The sequence below is a fragment of the Syngnathus typhle genome, linkage group LG2 (assembly GCF_033458585.1).
Source record: "Syngnathus typhle isolate RoL2023-S1 ecotype Sweden linkage group LG2, RoL_Styp_1.0, whole genome shotgun sequence".
Classification (NCBI taxonomy): Eukaryota; Metazoa; Chordata; class Actinopteri; order Syngnathiformes; family Syngnathidae; genus Syngnathus; species Syngnathus typhle.
In genome coordinates, this window is record NC_083739.1 from 16,545,118 (window position 1) to 16,561,981 (window position 16,864).

The 16,864-nt window shown below is 41.2% G+C and overlaps 1 protein-coding gene across 1 annotated transcript; it reads right to left on the bottom strand.

Annotated features, from left to right (window-relative positions):
* Positions 1-91: 91 nt before the first annotated feature.
* On the bottom strand, positions 92-15,594 carry gnas (GNAS complex locus). Its single transcript, XM_061272579.1, has 12 exons — positions 14,015-15,594; positions 12,059-12,131; positions 10,830-10,884; positions 9,979-10,098; positions 7,350-7,447; positions 6,149-6,203; positions 5,953-6,026; positions 5,216-5,274; positions 4,997-5,117; positions 4,155-4,285; positions 3,165-3,232; positions 92-2,330 (listed from the first exon to the last, which is right to left on the bottom strand). The coding sequence occupies exons 1-12, from the start codon at positions 14,151-14,153 to the stop codon at positions 2,184-2,186; spliced, it is 1,140 nt and encodes a 379-aa protein (XP_061128563.1). The 5' UTR covers positions 14,154-15,594; the 3' UTR covers positions 92-2,183.
* Positions 15,595-16,864: the final 1,270 nt, after the last annotated feature.

Consider the following 16,864-nt stretch of genomic DNA (forward strand, 5'->3'; position numbering starts at 1 on the left):
CTGGTACCCTCAAATTTGTTTGATCTTAGCAGTTTTACTGTATCATTACAAAAGTAGATTTTACTGCCCAGGACTGGCAAAGGCAACAAAGTATGCTTGTTAGACAATTTTAATTTCCAGTGTCCAGACTATGTACTTCAGATCAATGGTGCACCTGTGAGAAAGTCATTTGAGGACACTTCATGCCGAGCCCTTTGAAGAACTACTGCAGATCAGATAAGGAAAAACTAACATAGCAGGAAATTCCACATTCTCCTGCAATTTAAGGGAGTAGCAACACGCAGCTTGCGTCTCAAGTGTTGTTGCATGTGTAAAGACGGGCCTGGCGCTGTCTTCACCCCCCCCAAAAGAATCTTTATTTCTCAAGAGCTCCGTTTCAGAAGACGCATAAATGATGCATACATATAATGAGAGATGACTGATGTGCACGCTAGGGAAGAAGGACCCATTGCCCCCCCTTTCTCCACAAATAAAATGAAAATTATTTTGGGTTGTTTTTTTTAAGGAGATATTTTGGTAGGAAAAACATGACTCGCTTTCCCTTTCTGAACAAGTTTCCCTTTTAAACTTTCCAAAATGTATGCGAGAAAACAAAAGAACTTCTGTTGAAAGGATTCAACTTACAAGCAAGATGGACACTGTTGAGTGTACAGTTTGCCATATGATTCCTAATAAAATACTTTAATAAATTGATTTTAAAACCCATATACATTTTATTATTCATTCTTTCGGGTGAGGAGGGGTATGGATCCAAAAAGAGAAATTTAAATCATAAAGGGGGAAAAATGAGGAAGAGAAATGAGCCTACAAAAAGCTACAAATGTTTGTCCCTCAGGTCCCTTAAGGAGAGCGCGAGACAGCCTGGAGGATGAAGATAATGAAAAGGAAGGAAGTGGTGAAGCGAAGGGGTTGGTATTAATTGGCCAAGCTATACAGCGCAGTATGACACCCACTTTAGCTCATTATACACGTACTGTCGTGATCAAGGCACAGGGATCTTCTAAAAGTTATTTTTTTTCCTCAATAAAGATGTACAAAATAATACATTTTACAGTCTGTACAAGAATAATAGTTCAGCAGTAAAGTAAAATAGACAGAGACGGGGGGAGGGAGATTTCAGGGAGATAAAGTGTCCTGTTTGTTTTTGCCATTTTCTTCCTCCCTTTACATTTTAGAATTCTTCTTTTTTTCCCCTCTCTAGTGCAGATGCAAGTCAGAAGAGAAAAAGCGGTGGTTTGAGGAAGGAGGAGGAAATGAGAGAAAAAGACCACGCAGGGCACAATGGCACACAAGTCCACACAGACCCCCAAAAGTAAGAAAAAACAAACAAACAGTTGTGTTGGCAAAAGATATTTTTCTTTAACTTAGATACTGTATTGGATACTTTTTTTTCCCCGTTTGCTAAGTCCCATAGAAGTCTTCAACTCAAACGTACGATGTATCATTTTTATAGTCAAGTGGAGGAGGGATGGTTCCTCCGTTCCATTGTCCTTGTGTTGATTTCAAATTCCAGCAGGGGGCCAAAGGGAGACACCTGTCCCATTTGCGGACAAGACAAAGAACACACACCTTTCTTTGCTTTTAAACTTGTCAACCCTGCAACTGGGCTCTGATGGGTTGGAGAAAAAAAAATCAAAATAAAAGTGGGAGGCCACTTTGCAGAACAGTTTCTGGATTTCTTTTGCAACTCAGTAAATGCAGATTTGATGTTACTTTTGAATATCGCGATATGCATATGTGAGAGGAAGGACTGCAGTGTGTGTGTGTGTGTGTGTGTGTGTGTGTGTGTGTGTGTGTGTGCGTGCGTGTGCGCGTCCTCATGCTCACATGTACGGTTTGATCCAAAATCCTGAGCATGACACTTTTTTCTGTGTAGTAGGGATCTGTTACAGTTTGCTTGTTCCATCAAAGTAGCAGCACTTCACGTGGCTGCAAATGCAAAGTGAATTCCAGTCCAGACTGCGTGAAAGAGGCGGAAAGTGGCCAAAGTGAATGTTGGCTTTAGGCCACGCCCCCTCCCCCCCCAGACTCGGAGTTAGCAGCAAGGGGAAGTTGGCATCGTGTACTGTGTGAAGTGTCTTTTTGGCATGTCTGTGGAAGAGTTCAAAGACTCAGGGTGTTCCCAAGTTTGTTCTGTTTTTGATTTGCTTTTTTCCTTTACGTTTTTCTTTTTTGCCGTCCCATCACAAGAGCTCGTACTGCCGCAGGTGCATCCTCTGGATGATGTCTCGACAGTCGTTGAAGACGCGGCGGATGTTTTCCGTGTCGACGGCGCAGGTGAAGTGGGGGTAGCAGTAGTGCCTCCCGTCGCCGCTGGCAGTGCTGATCCTCTGGAAGGAACAAGTGACATAATCTCAGTATTTAGTTTTGCTTTGAATTTGCTGAATTCTAGCCATCTCTGGGGTTGGCCATTTTAGCGCATGTCAAATAATATTGGTTCATTCAATAAGCTTCTTTTGTCATGCAATTGTTTAATTGTACTATGCAGACCACATCCAGGTTCACAGAGGAATCCTTTTGTTGTTTTTTTAACTAAACTGAAACAAATTCAGTTTTCAATTTCGTACCACTTATCCCCACGAGGGTTGCGGGCATGCTGAAGCCTATCCCAATGATATTTAGTAATTGTTTTAAGATGCACCTATTTTGTATTTTTGCGCCACCCTTTTACATGTCAGCGCAGATTCTGTGTTTTGTTTGTTCAAGATGTCTGACGACAAATTCATAGTAGATCCTGGGACTAATCAAGTCTGGATGGATGCTACTGCTCAGTAGCAGAAACTGAATCCACAGCGCCCTCTTTTGGTTGCTACCAAGCAGTATTTTGCCTCCTAGTGCTTCACCTATATACAAACTGTTATTGGTAACACATAGGTTTACATTGAATTCCACAATTTTTGCAGGAAAAAAATAATAAGTACAATAAGTATGTTTACAGTAGAATGGCTCAAAGTTGAATGCGTCCATGATCATATGCATCAGAATGCTGGGAGAAGAAAACAAGTGTAGACCAGTGTGTCAAAATGATTGTGTTAGACATTTTGCTCTATTTTAAAATGAAATCTAAAGAATAAGAGTGTGCAAAAATTAGTTTTTCTGGGGGATGCTGCGCCACCAATGGAAAATCAGTGGCTCAATAAATAAGATGAAACATTTGCACTCACCAAGAATTCATCTCTTATGAAGTACTTCGCCCTTGTGACACGGGGATCTTCTGCAGGTTCGGGTGTCGCTGCAAGAGTATAAAGGGCCACAGAGGTGGATAAAGACACCAACTTAGATGGGGGGTAAAAAAAACTGTTGGGACTAAATGTGGAGATGAGGTTCTACTGCTGCTCAGTGCATAGGTGATCTCTTTCAAGTGGGACACAGGACCCCTGGCCACTCCACTCATTAAAATCAAAACCTTCTATAACCTATCTTTTTTTAAAAGTATACAGCATAAATAACAGCCTTTATAGATTTGCATAGCTTTAGCTGCACTGATGGATTGGTTTAGCGTGTTAAACAGATGAAAGAAAATAAAAAAATGGAAGAAGTGGCTTTTGCCTCCATTTTCTTCCCGTAGGTGGTCCCTTGAAAGAAATGGTTTGGGCAACCCTGGTTTCAATGAAGGAGCTAAACAGTGGATTAAATGGTCTTGACTGTAGCAAACCTCACTGGATGTGGACACAAGGGAGAAATTGATGACAAACTGACGAGATGGAAAATATCAATATTAACAAGAGTCCAGGTCAACTTCCCAAAGAAATTATAGGTTTATTGCCAAAATGTATCTTGGCAAGGGTGCTACCATTTTTGACCAAGCCTGTTGCAATAAGGTTTTTTTCTTTTCTTAAATATCTTCAAAAGCAATGTCTGCTTTTTAATGGCCAATTTGGATATCTTTTTCATTATTATTTTTGCCAGATTCATATTATTTCTGTGACCACTGTGGGCTTTTCTTTCATAAACATTAGGGTACCAAAAATGTTGTCCGTGTGTGTGCAACAATGAGAGGGGGAACAGCTCAGTTGTCTTTTAAGTATTTGGCCGTTTAACGCTCTGATTCTCTTATATAGAACAACAAACTCTTGATGCTATGCTATATATCCTGCACGTTAGCAGTTTATGTGATTGTGTCTAGGGAGAAGGTCTGTCCAAGAACTGCTCACCATCATCAGGTGTAGTGTAGCGAGCAAATTCCGGAAAGTATTCCTCAATTTTGGACTTCCCTGCCAGCACTTTCTCCGCAAGGAGGTCCTGTTTATTTAGGAACAAGATGACAGAAATGGTTCGCAGCCACCTGAGGAGTACAAGAGAAATGAGCCGTCAAACCAGGCGCAAGCATTTACTGGAGGAAAACCATAACAAAAACTGCATTAAGAACTTGGTAGTCGCCAACGAATGTGTAGTGAGTTTGAAGATCACCGGATGTTGTAGATATGTAAATGACGTGATGGAAATTTGACGCTGTTGTGCAGCATTTGTTGCTAGGGAACCCTCATGTATATGATTATGTAAGGGGTGAAGAGAAAAAGCAGGATGCTTCACAACCCAGATGGGGAAAGTGACTTTTGAAAGTAGCTCAGGAGCATTCCAAAAGCATTTCTAAACCCTTTAGAAAAGGGTGTCAAACTCTGGCACACGGGCCAAACTTGGCCAGCAGTGTAATTATATTTGGCCCGGGAAGACAAATTGTGCATCAACTTTGTGTCAATACAAAAATTGCCAAGTGTCTTTATGTTTAATATATAAAGGCGTTACTAGCAATTTTTACTACCATTCATCTTTTTAAAATGTTGAACAGTTTTCCCTAGTCTCTGATTTCCAAACTAGTTATTTATCAGTTTGTTGTGCAGCCTATACTGTATATAATGAGACATTCATACATTCATCATGGCCCTCAGACGGAAATTATGACTACGATGCGGCCCGCAACAAAAATGAGTTTGACACCCCTTCTTTAGAAGGTCAAAATGATCCGCCCCTTTATCAACCTTTCACCCCACTTCACCTGTTGTTCCAGATGTTCTTGAAGAGGTTGAGAGCCTCCTGTAAACGGTTGGTCTGATTGTCCTCTCTGATCACCATGTTGTAACTGCTACTGGCCACCACAAAGATGATGGCCGTCACGTCTGCCGGTAGAGAGGCACGAGAAAAGAAAGAGTTACAAACGCCGCAGAAACTTGGTGGCGAACGAATCAAGCGGCAATAGATGATGTTCACACGCTACCATTAAAGCACTGGATCCATTTCCGGCGCTCATCTCGTTGACCACCAACATCAAACATGCTGTCAATCAAAAGAGATGGTTCAGAGATGAGAAATACTGATACCATGTGGCAACTCTGGGCCGGCCAAACGGTGTTGAAATCGACTTCATTCAGCAAGTCGTGATTACATGAATGAACCTCACAACACCTAACTACGGTGTTTCAATTGAAGTGTTTATTTCTATTGGGACACGTTTGTGAGACTGCAAAAAGGCCAGCAGGGGAATACGCGTAAATGTGAAAGCCTGAGAAATGAACTAAGTCAAATGGCTATTAATCTGTATGTCTTCAGGGAGTAATAAACGGCGGTTACGAACGACAGGTAACACATGAGTGATAAGGATGAATGTCCTTATTGAGCCAAAAGTTCAACATGGCATGACACACTGCATTCCGGGAATCGTGCTAATTCCCCGAATGGTTTGCGGCGCTCTATGTAAATAGTTGTACGAGCTCAGGCTAAACATCATGCTCTACTTCGATTTGATCTGACCGCGCTGTTATGAGCATCTGCTTTAGCTTACGTCAAGCAAGCCCTATCTGGGTCCTGTCCTGTATTATACAATAGATTTTCTTTTCAATCCTTTCCTGATATTCAAACTAGAAAATTTGGAACCAACTTTCTAACTAATAATTGTTTATGATTTCACAGTCAGCAAACCGTTAAGCCATGATGGGTTTTATGTTCTTGACTTACTGGAAATTAACTTTATCCACTTGGAACCTTGTTTCAAAGATCCCTGATGTCAGCACTCTGCACCGCAGCAGATCCTGGTACCAAAGGGAAAAAAACTTGTTGATATCAATGATGAACTCCCCGATTTTGTTTTGGTAAGAGTTATGAAAAAGTCAGAGGAAGTATGGCAAAAGGTGAGTGGTGAGCGCAGAACCACCTGATCTGATGGAGTGTAGTCGCTCTGCTTCACGATGTCAATTTTGTCTAGGAAGCTGAGCAAAGAGACAATACCAGAAAAGCTATTAGATGGTTGAAATCATTTCTTGGGATGCACAGTAAATTCAGTCAACAAAACATTTCAGATGAAAATAGCCCAAACATGCATTTTAACAATAACATCAGTCTTCCCTCCCTTTGAGGACCTTATTTGGAGCGTGTGTGTGTGGTGGAAGAAGTTGTTAAAAGACAAAGTGGAGTGATGACATGGTACAAAAGAGAGAGCCAGAGCCATAGTGGCGTCTGTCTGACATTACTGAGCGCATTTCAAAAATAGCTCGCCGGCGCCGCAGCCTCCGGTACCGTTACCATGGAGACCCGACCACAGGTGCTATTAATAGTCTATCGGCTCCCAATCTGGTGAGGCTGGAGCGGCTCCGGGAAAGACTGACAGACAGACAGACGAGGAAGAGGAGGATAAGCTCTGGCTTTTGTGCTGGACCTGACAGCAAAGAAGGAGGGATGGAACAAGTACGCTGTGCCACAGGGAGGAGCAGTTGAATTGTGCTCTTCTTGTCTAACAAACACCAAGTGTTGAAGCTTGCGGCCAAGGTAGGCCAAAAAGGCGCTTGCCAAGGGCGCCATCTGTTGGAGAGGGTGCTGAATTGCTGTTAAAACAGCCCACTTGTTATTTTTACACTTGATATTATGGATGGGGATAATTTCTGATGATGAGAAACATCATTTAAGTTTTTGTAGCAATTGCAAATTACAAAAAGCAATTTCAAATGGAAATCTGGTTCAAAGCGATTCTGTGCCACGTATTTATCTTAAAGTCAAGTTCTTATGCTGCTGGTACTTAAGTAAACACATTTGTACTATTTGTACTTAATTGCTGTATTTTGTAGTCTTATTTATGTTGACCAAACAAACCAGAAGCTACATTTTCCTACAAAATGCTGCCATTTATTTTGGTAAAGCATTTTTCGGGGGGGGTTCAGTAGTTATACATTGTTTGCTTTATTGCACACATTTTGTAACTTTGCAATTCACATTTCTATTAGTTTAATAAAATATAATGGAAATGAATTCAACACTTATTTCTTAAAGTTATTACAAATACACAACATTTCAAAAATGTTTAATCACACAACTGTGGCAATAATTCTATTAGAAGTCACATTTAATGTTGGGTTACTCACTATTGTGCACAGTCGATGAGTTGGTACTCATTGGATCTCTCAAAGCACACCTTGACGCCCTCGTCCTGCCACAGTGTTTTTGCATGGTCGTAAAACTCCTGCAGAGGTAAAGCAAAGCAAAAAAAACATTACTAACTGCGTAGGAAAACAGTCTCCGGTTCTCCAAGAGTACTCAAACTGCTCTGATCTCATATCTACGTAAAACGGGGCATTATCTACTGTTGGTTGTGCCTCAGTAAAGTTGCTTCCAAGTTTGAAATTTACAGAGAAGACACTCCCCGACCCAACCCTGTTGAAAAAAAATGCTATTGACATGTACTGTATATTAAAAAAAAAAAGATAAACAAGAGAGACAGAGGAACTCTGAAAACGGCAAAAACGTAATATGAAACACTGATTAACAATAATATTTAAAACAAAATATAAAATAAAAAAATCTAAATAAATTGTAGCTACATTTTTTTTTCCCAGTGCAAGCTTTTTCAGTACCAATAGTTAGTTGCTTTGGTGCCAGTAGTTATCAGCATTTTTTTTTTCTTCAATGTCACACTTTACGGCAGTGTTGGCTCCATAGAGAAAGTTTTTTGTTAGAAACGCACGAGTACAAAAACACTTTGTAATGGAAATTAACTAATCCCTTGATATATACCCTACAAAATTTTGTGATGTTTACCTGATTCAAATTGGCCTATTTGCAACTTAACGATTGACAGTGGGTACGTCAAACATGCTCACTCAAACTAAGCAAAAAAAAAAAAGTGAAGCGACTTAGGAGCGAAGTGCTTGACTAGGTTGTTGACACCACCAGTGAGAACGTTGTGCCTGGGTGACGGCTGTGTACAAGACTGTCAAATGTAAATAGAGCCAAAGTAGAATTAAAAAAGAAAATTGAAGACAACTCTGTGCACAAACTGTTACACAGCACTGACTTCACATTTGGTCTCACGTATCTTCTGTAGCATGTTTTGGAGCACAACATAACATCTCTCTGTTCACTACACTTGCCTACATTTGAAAGACAGTTATTTATAAATAAATAAAAAAAACACGCTAAATATCAGAATAGCAGGCTCTATATTTTGTGGACAGTATGCATTAATTTAATCCCCCAAAATGTTGTGCTTTATTTATCTATAGGTTCAAAAAGCTTTATTTGTTTTCTTAGTGCAATTTTATATTAGAACACGGGAGATCACAAATGGGGTTTAGGTGAGGAATCAATTTTAGTGATACGGTCATGGTTATTATACTTCAAATTATTTGTCCTTCAAACAATCTGCAATGAATGTGTTTTGGAATGTTAGCTTGCCATATATCGATGGTTGTAACTGTTAATTCTGTAAATTAGAATCACAATTATGTGAATATTCATTATTTGCTGAAATATGCCATGGTCGAGTTAGGTCCCTATCGCACATGGCGGACTTCCACTCTTCTGTGTTGTAATGACTTTGTTGGTTCAGGTATTTTCTTTCTTTGTATTGAGGGATTGTCACACGCATGGGCCAAAACCCTCCGTGACGGCAAACTCATCATGTGTTTAACACAGAATTCTTTCATAATCATGTCATGTGCTTGCAGCAACAACAGAAACTACTCACTCCATTCCACTAGCCACTCTATCCTAGCGTGACATCTTCTTTCCTCTTTGTTCAATTACAAATACTGCATTAAACTTGACCAGTTCACATGAAACAGGATGTGATGCTAATTAGTCAAGTACACACAATGATCATAATAATCAGCAGGAAATTGGGAAAAAATGTTTTCCCCACACACAAGGACGCGATTGATGGGCATGGTTTCCCAACATCAATGGTTAATTCAAGAACTGAAGCTCAAAAAGGAAAGAAACACTGTGTTGGTGATAAAATCATGAAAGCAAATTGATTTTTTTTTTTAATAGGGGAAGTGGAGCAGTGGCCCACCAGATGATACTGAAGTGAAAAAGGTGAGCTACCTTTTTTTCCAACTGGCCTCACAAAGTTTACCAAGCAACAAGTGACAGCCAAAAGGAATCAGAGAAACTGTGTTACAGGATATTGCTGAGCCAACTACATAGCAAAAATATCAGACACAAAGTTCTAGAATTAAAAGCTGAAGAATTGGAATAAAAATGTTGCTGCTTTTCTCACCATTTAAAATGTGCTTGTTGGCATTTTTTTGTTCAAGCATAAAACCTACCTACAGTGTAAAATATAAATAAAACAATTTTCTGATGATAAAACAATATGATGGGAGTGAGGAGGTCCCATAAGTGGCACCCGATTACCAGTCTCTTGGCCTGGACAATTAGCTAATGAGTAAATCCTACTGAGGAAATGAAACTCACACAGGTATTATCCAATGATCATTAATACACTTCTGTGTTTGTTATGACATGTCAAGGGATTATCATCTGGGTTTTGGAGACACTAACCTATGGAAAGCTGCTTACACTCAAAGCATCCATGTACAGGCTTTTTCCATTTGACACTAATCAGTTACAATGATGACAAAAAGTGAGTTTGGATCTAATTTTACAACCGTAAACAACTTTATTACATTGTGCAGTATTTTATATTTGACCTGATATGGCTTTGACCTGACCACAAAAATAATTGTGCGTATACTGTAGCTTAATACTCACGCATGGAAACTCAAAATCCTTCTGGTTGACGAGGTTGAGGATGTATTCAATGCGAAATTGGTTGTCAGGACAAGCCAACTGCACCGGAGGCATCAGCGTGCTCATAGCCGTCACTATTGTCTGTAATAAACACACAAGAGGCCAACCCATGTTACATTTAAATGTGTAAGACCCAACTAAATGAATATAGGAAGCTCCTTTTCCACTAGAGATTCCAGATGGGCTGGAGGCTACACCGTACTAGCCTCACTTAGCCCAGATCAACTGAACACAGTGGCGGCATATGGGGTTCTGCCATAATGTTTCCAAAGTGGCGAGTCTCAAACACAAAATTTGCATGGTGTGTAAGTTCAAGTGAAAACGTAGAATATACAATAGCCACATATATTGCATTTTACAGCTAAACCTAACCACATTTATAATTTCCTATGTTCAATATGACTTGGTAGCGCCTGTGGGCTGCTCTGTCACGTGTGCAGTAGAGTTCCTTGCGGCATCCTTTAAGAAACGTCAACGTTGGTTATCCAACTATACAACAGTGACGTCAGGGCAAGTGTATCAGAAACCACCTCGAAGGATTTTCTGAAAAGTGGCTCCACTGTGACCGCATGATCCGAAAAAGTGTAATGGAAAAGCAGTGGCCCGGGGACAAGCGAGCCGATACAATACTAAAGCGGCTTTAGTCTTTTTATTTGTGAACGTTCGTACTGTCCTCTTTAAGTTAACTATTTTTAAACAGTTCTTTTAGTCAGACAGGGAAGATTTGACCTTCTTTACATTTTTCGGCTACTTCCTTAAAATAGGTTTAGTCTTCTTCTACAACTTTTATTGTATTGCTGATGAGCACTTACCTCAATGGCCTCTTTGATATTATTCTTGATATCCTGAATTTTTTGTTTCTTCTCACTGAAACAGACACAAATGTGGAAGTTAATGTGTTATTGTCTGTAAAATAGGCAGTGGCAAAAAGAACGCATCTAGCACCCAATGTTTCCATCAACATCTCTCAATAACAGCTTTCAGATTATTTAGTTTTATTCTTATTCAGAGGACAACATTTATATATGGGGCTTTTTTTTTTTAAGGATAGCAAAAACGTAACAAATAAGGGAGCGTTACAGTAAACCTCAAAGTGAGTTTGAATGTGACTAAAATATGGCGGGCGTGCGTCAAAGCACACGGCTCAACCCTTATCAAAGATCAGTTTTGACAAACACAAACCTATTCACCCAGACATACACTTGTGAGAAACTATGACCAAAACAGAAAGCAACATTAAGAAATGTCAAAAACTATACCTAAGGATCAGCTGTGCTGACCGTGAAAGCCAGCGGAAAATCCGAGCAACATCACATATCTGCCCCTCAGTGATGCTTCTCCATCCGTTTTGTGAGTCTTAATAAAGACAGTCACACAGTCTCGTATATTCATGGCCGGCCGGCGTGCACACACAGCTCACAGTGTTGAGGAGTCATGCGCTGGGTCATACGCTCATCTGCCTCAGGTGCAGATTTGAAACTACAAACTTGCAAACGAGGACTTTGCCCTCGTTGAAGTGGCCACGGCGGATTCAGAAGCTCCTTTGTGCAAATTACTCAACGCTGCTGTGAAATGGACTCCAAAGGCAGCACTTTTCATTTGGCCGCAAGTTATCAAAGCCTCCATGTTACCATACCAGCATGACACTAGATTCGGCGTTCCATAACAGAGGTCTTATGTATGCCACCGAAGGATGATACATTGTGCAACGTTAGCCCACTCCAACATCTAGTCTGTGAATCTTGGGATCATTTCAAATCTTGTTGGGTTCACTCATAGTGCAGCGCAAACACTTTTGAATTAAAGACCTTCAAATAATCTAGTCTAATTATTTGTTCCACCTTTGCTACGCTTACGCTACTCACCCAAATATTGTATGGTGCATACCTGCGTTACCTAAAGAGCAAAACCCTCTTTCGAATATTTAAAGGTCTCCACTACTTTTACACATAATCAATGTTGTGTAAAACCAAGAGTTACGTTTGTGGGAAACCACGGACACACCAATATTACCAAACTGGTACACTTGCATCATACTCACTCTGCATTGAAGCCGTTGACATGGAGAATCCTCATCTGTTTCACAATTGTGCTCTTTCCAGATTCGCCAGCTCCTAAAAAAAAAAAAACAGGCTTCAATATTGACGGCCTAACTCTATTTTGCCATCATACTTTTGTATTATTTGAGCAGCCTCAAACAAAAAGTTCACATCTTTCTTATACGTGTGACCCACTCTTCATATTTGAATAATATTGTTAAGAGTTCTCATCTAGTGACAACTACAACACAGCTTGGCAATCTACTTTTTCCAACCATGAGATGAACTTGTGCTGGCCAAGCACATGATGAGACCATGGAACCGTTTGTCGCTCGGGCATTTCAGTGGCTCAGCAAGCTGCTGCTCATTCCAACTCAACTGATAACATCATGTTCTGAAATATAACTGATGACCTCATGTCAAAAAGTCACCCCCCCCCCCCTTTTCTCTCCCACCTTTAATGTTCTTTCCTGTGCTGCACAAAAGAAGACCTAGGAGGACCACTGTCAACTGGCAGCAGGAAGTATGTCTGCGGGACGTCTGAGGCTTGACAAATACCATGTCGGTGGTGTGTAACATAATTCTGCCCATATGACTTGATTTGCAAGGATGCAGCTCAACTTCTCATGGATGCTTCTGCAGATCTTTAGATAACCAAGATAAAAACATTTTCTTTTTCCAAGTAAACTTTTAAATCTTAATCTGGACGGTGTTGTAATAGTCGCTGGTGTCTGTTACTTGACTGCCCAGCTTGCACAAGTATTTGCCAGCCAACTTCCTCTCACACTTAATTCTTTTGGCACACTCATGGAGTTGTTGAAAATTACAATTATCATTAGCGTGTGAGACAACTGAACAAGTCGACTTGAGAGTTTTTTTTAACTAGGGTGCTTGCTGTCGCTTAGGCGATATTCACAGTGCAGCTAAATTCCGAGTTTTCTTCACCTACGAGCGATACGCATCTGATTTTGTTTCGTGCAGTGTGAATCCAGATTTTTTTTCAACCCTGGGCTTCTTTTCTATATAAATTGGACATGTATTATTGTCAACTTAGCACATCTCACTATTATGTGATTACAGTTTAACAGAAAACAAACATGGATCCCTTCGTTTTTCCGCTGCAAGCTTTTCCTATCTTATCCACCAGACCTCAACCTCCAAAACGGCAGGCAAGCAAAAATACCGATCACGAGATCAAAGGTCCATCCAGTTGAGATGAAAACTCTGACTGAACACAAGTCAACGCTTTGTGTCGATGGCATGGCATCACCGTCACATTGTTGCCCGTCTGTTTCTAATCTGTTCTAGCACTACAGAACAGAAACTCACCAGTTCAGGAACAAGATGTTCATTTTGTTTTTTTGTACGAGTTTGAATCTGTTTATCAATGACTCTGCTGCGAGGTGCAATCAAAACAAATGTAAGACAAAAATGCCAGTTATGTTAGACAGCTAAGGGTATTGTTGCTTTCATGTGGCTCCTGCCCTTCTGCTTTGTTCAAATGGACACAACTTCCTCCGCAACCGAAATATGGGTGTGTCTTTCGTGCTATATGCAGCCGCCGTGGTATGGTCTCATTAAATGTTCAGACTTTTGAACAAAAGTAGAGCAAAACTTTGAAGCTGCAAATTAACAGGGGGAAGAAAGAGGAGGAGTTAATGGAGGGGAGACCGTCAAGAAACTGTTATGTAATGTGGAGACCCAGCCCACCTTCAAACACACACACACAACCACATGTTGAGTCTGTTCACTTCTACAATGAGTTGTGTGTGTGTGACAGTCAAATTACACGAGTGTGCTACTGTGCAGCCAGAACAGTAACATCTCATTTAAGTAGTGTTACTACATCACCTTTGCTTCCAAAATGATTATCAGCCGATCACCCTCAGGAAAATAGTCTGCTTGCTTCATTTTTGGAATGCCACGAATTTTCCCAAAACATGCAACAATTTACTTACCTAAAAGCAATAGTCTGTGTGTTGCTCGGTAGATTTGTTTGTCTTTTTGGAGCTGCTTCTCGATCTTTTTGTTTGCTTCTCTCTGAGCCTTCTCCTCATTTCTCTGGTCTTCAGTCTTACTGTTGCCCAAACAACCCATCTTCCCGCAGGGAAAGGCAAAAGAATGGGGAGTCCAAGGAGAGAAAGTAAGCGAAAAGGTGAGCTTTAACGCGGACCAGTCTAGAGCCAACGTTTCACCCGCGAGGGTTAGGGCAGGAGAGGCTCAAATACGGAGACGTTTCCTCCAACGGCCCGGTAAAAAAAAAAAGGTAGTGGGTAGTAGTAGTCTATCCGTCCAGGTCCAGAATGTTTGTAATTTAAGTCCGTGGAGGGAGTTTTCGTGTCCAAAAATCGAAGCAGTTGGTGTTGCTAACGCCACAGACAGGGCCGGCTTCTTTTTACGTTGCTTGTTCTTTCCTCAGTGACTTCGGTCTCGACAATTGTCAGTGATGAGTTGTAAAAATGACAGCAACGGCAAAAGTGGCGCTTGATCTCGGAGAAGAGGAGCCCGGTGTGCATCAGCCAAAGCCCGGGTCTTGCGTCTCACTGCTGCCCGCTAAAGTCAGCGCAAATCGGCGTGAGTGTAACGCTCAACCGTACGGCGGCGCGGCTCGGTCCCAAGCCTCCTTTCAAAACACGCATTTTTTTTAAAGCTTCAATTGGTTCTGTACGGCGGTGTTTTAGTTGTTAAGGGGCCCCACCAGTAGGAAGTAAACGAACTACAGCTACATGTGTGATATTTTCATTGCTTCCGGACCAGTTCTCTGCAGCAAGCTGAGCCAGAGGGCAACAGTCTTCTGGGCCGGTTCCAAAAACAGCTCCACGAGTTCTCCTCGTTGTTCGGATTGCTGTGTTTTCTCCTCCAAAGAAGGGGGCCCTCCTCCGGGGGTCTCAAGCCTGGCTGGTGTTATCACCCCCTCACATCACAAACGATCCCGCAGTTACACTTTTGGCCGGTTCGGATCCAAATCCAACACGTAAATAATCCGTAGCAGAAAATGGAGGCGTAAAGTGTCTATGTGTGTGGAGGTGGAGGGTGGCAGCCTCAAAATGTCTCCAGGTTTGTTGTTAGGGTGAAAAGCAGCTGGCTGTCAGACTGGGCTTAGGGGAGCCAAATGAGGCCTGTACGTGCACGCACACGCACGCTCGTACACATTCATGCATATTCCTCCCCCCATAGTTCCGAGCTCGGTCGAAAAAAGCTACAGGTTAGCACACTGCGTGTGCGTTAACATTCGCCAGAAAGCAACAAAAAAGAAAAAAATATAGCACACAAGCTAGCTCGTCGAAGCAGCACATTTGCGCCGCCTAGGCCGCCCTCCTCCTCTTCCGCCGCCGTCGTCGCTCCGCAGCCGGCCCAGGCTTGTGGGAGTCGCAAAGCAAGGGAAGTAATGTTCCTTCTTGGAGCTTATTCTTTTTTCTTTATATTCCTCCCCCTTTCCTCTTGCTCTCCTTTCCCGAGAACAGGAGCCTACATTGAGGTAGGGCTAGGCAAGCGTCTGGGAGAGACGGGGTGGGGCCACGCCGCGCTCAGTGAACCCTGGGAAGGGGAGAGAGAGAGCGAGAGAGAGAGAGAGAGAGAGAGAGAGAGAGAGAGAGAGAGAGAGAGAGAGAGAGAGAGAGAGAGAAAGAGAGAGAGAGAGAGAGAGAGAGAGAGAGAGATAGAGAGAGAGAGAGAGAGAGAGAGAGAGGGAGAGAGAGAGAGAGGCAGTGACGCTGTAGCGGTAGGGGCTTGATTTCATGGTCATGTGACCAGGCGTCGGTGGTCTCGCCATGACGTCATACCTACTTCCGGGTGGCAAAAGCTTTAGTAAACTAAAATAAAGGTCAGAAGGTAATGGCTTGAATCAGTGAGTCTTTAACCAGTGTGTACAGTTGTGTGCCATGTGTGCTGGAAATTAACCAATGATAATGCATCATGTAACTACACTGAAAAAAAGTTGTTGTTTTTTCATTTACTTAATTCAATTTTATCAAGTGGTTGCAGGAAATAAAATCAATCTGGACCCAGATACATTTTAGTTCGTGCAAACGCTTACACTTATTAAAATAAAATTGAGTAAAATCAAGGCACCATTTTTCAGTGTATCTCGATGTGGGCAAAAATATTGAGACACTTATATCGAGAGAGGTTTTGGACCGTTCTACTGCAGAATATTCCTTTTATAACCGAGCATGTCAATGTATTTGTGATAGAGGTACTGCAGATTTAGGAACATCAAACACAAAAAGTGAGACCTGAAATTCTATTGCTTTGACGTTCTTCAAACAGAAGGTGGCAGCACTCTCTCAACTCTGTGCTGGAGCCCTTAAGAATTATTTGAGCACAGTAACCTTTTCGTATTTAAATTTGAACACTGTTAGAAGTGCTGAGGAGGCTGGGGTCTTTTAAGCGACAATTTTATGTCGACATAGGCCAACAGTATATTCAAGATTTGTTATTTCTAATGCTTAATTCAACTAAGTTATATTTTCCGTGGACACAAACATTAGCAATTGTAACCTTGTAAAATTAGATATCAACGTGATTCTCAGGCGCTTCCTTTAAAGTGAAATTGTTTCCAATTCATCCAGAAGAAACAAAGAAAGTAAAAGTAAATGTATGTATGTAGAACATATCCTACACAAAGTAAATGCATTTACTAAAACAATAACTAAGACACATTTAAAAGCAAAAGGAATATATAAAAATAGCTTACTAACATTATAAAAAGACGTCATAGTGGAATTGATTTTAAAAATGTTTAAAAGAGCTTAATCAAAGGAATGTGAATACATCATCATTGATCCTAGTTTGCACAGCAATATCAG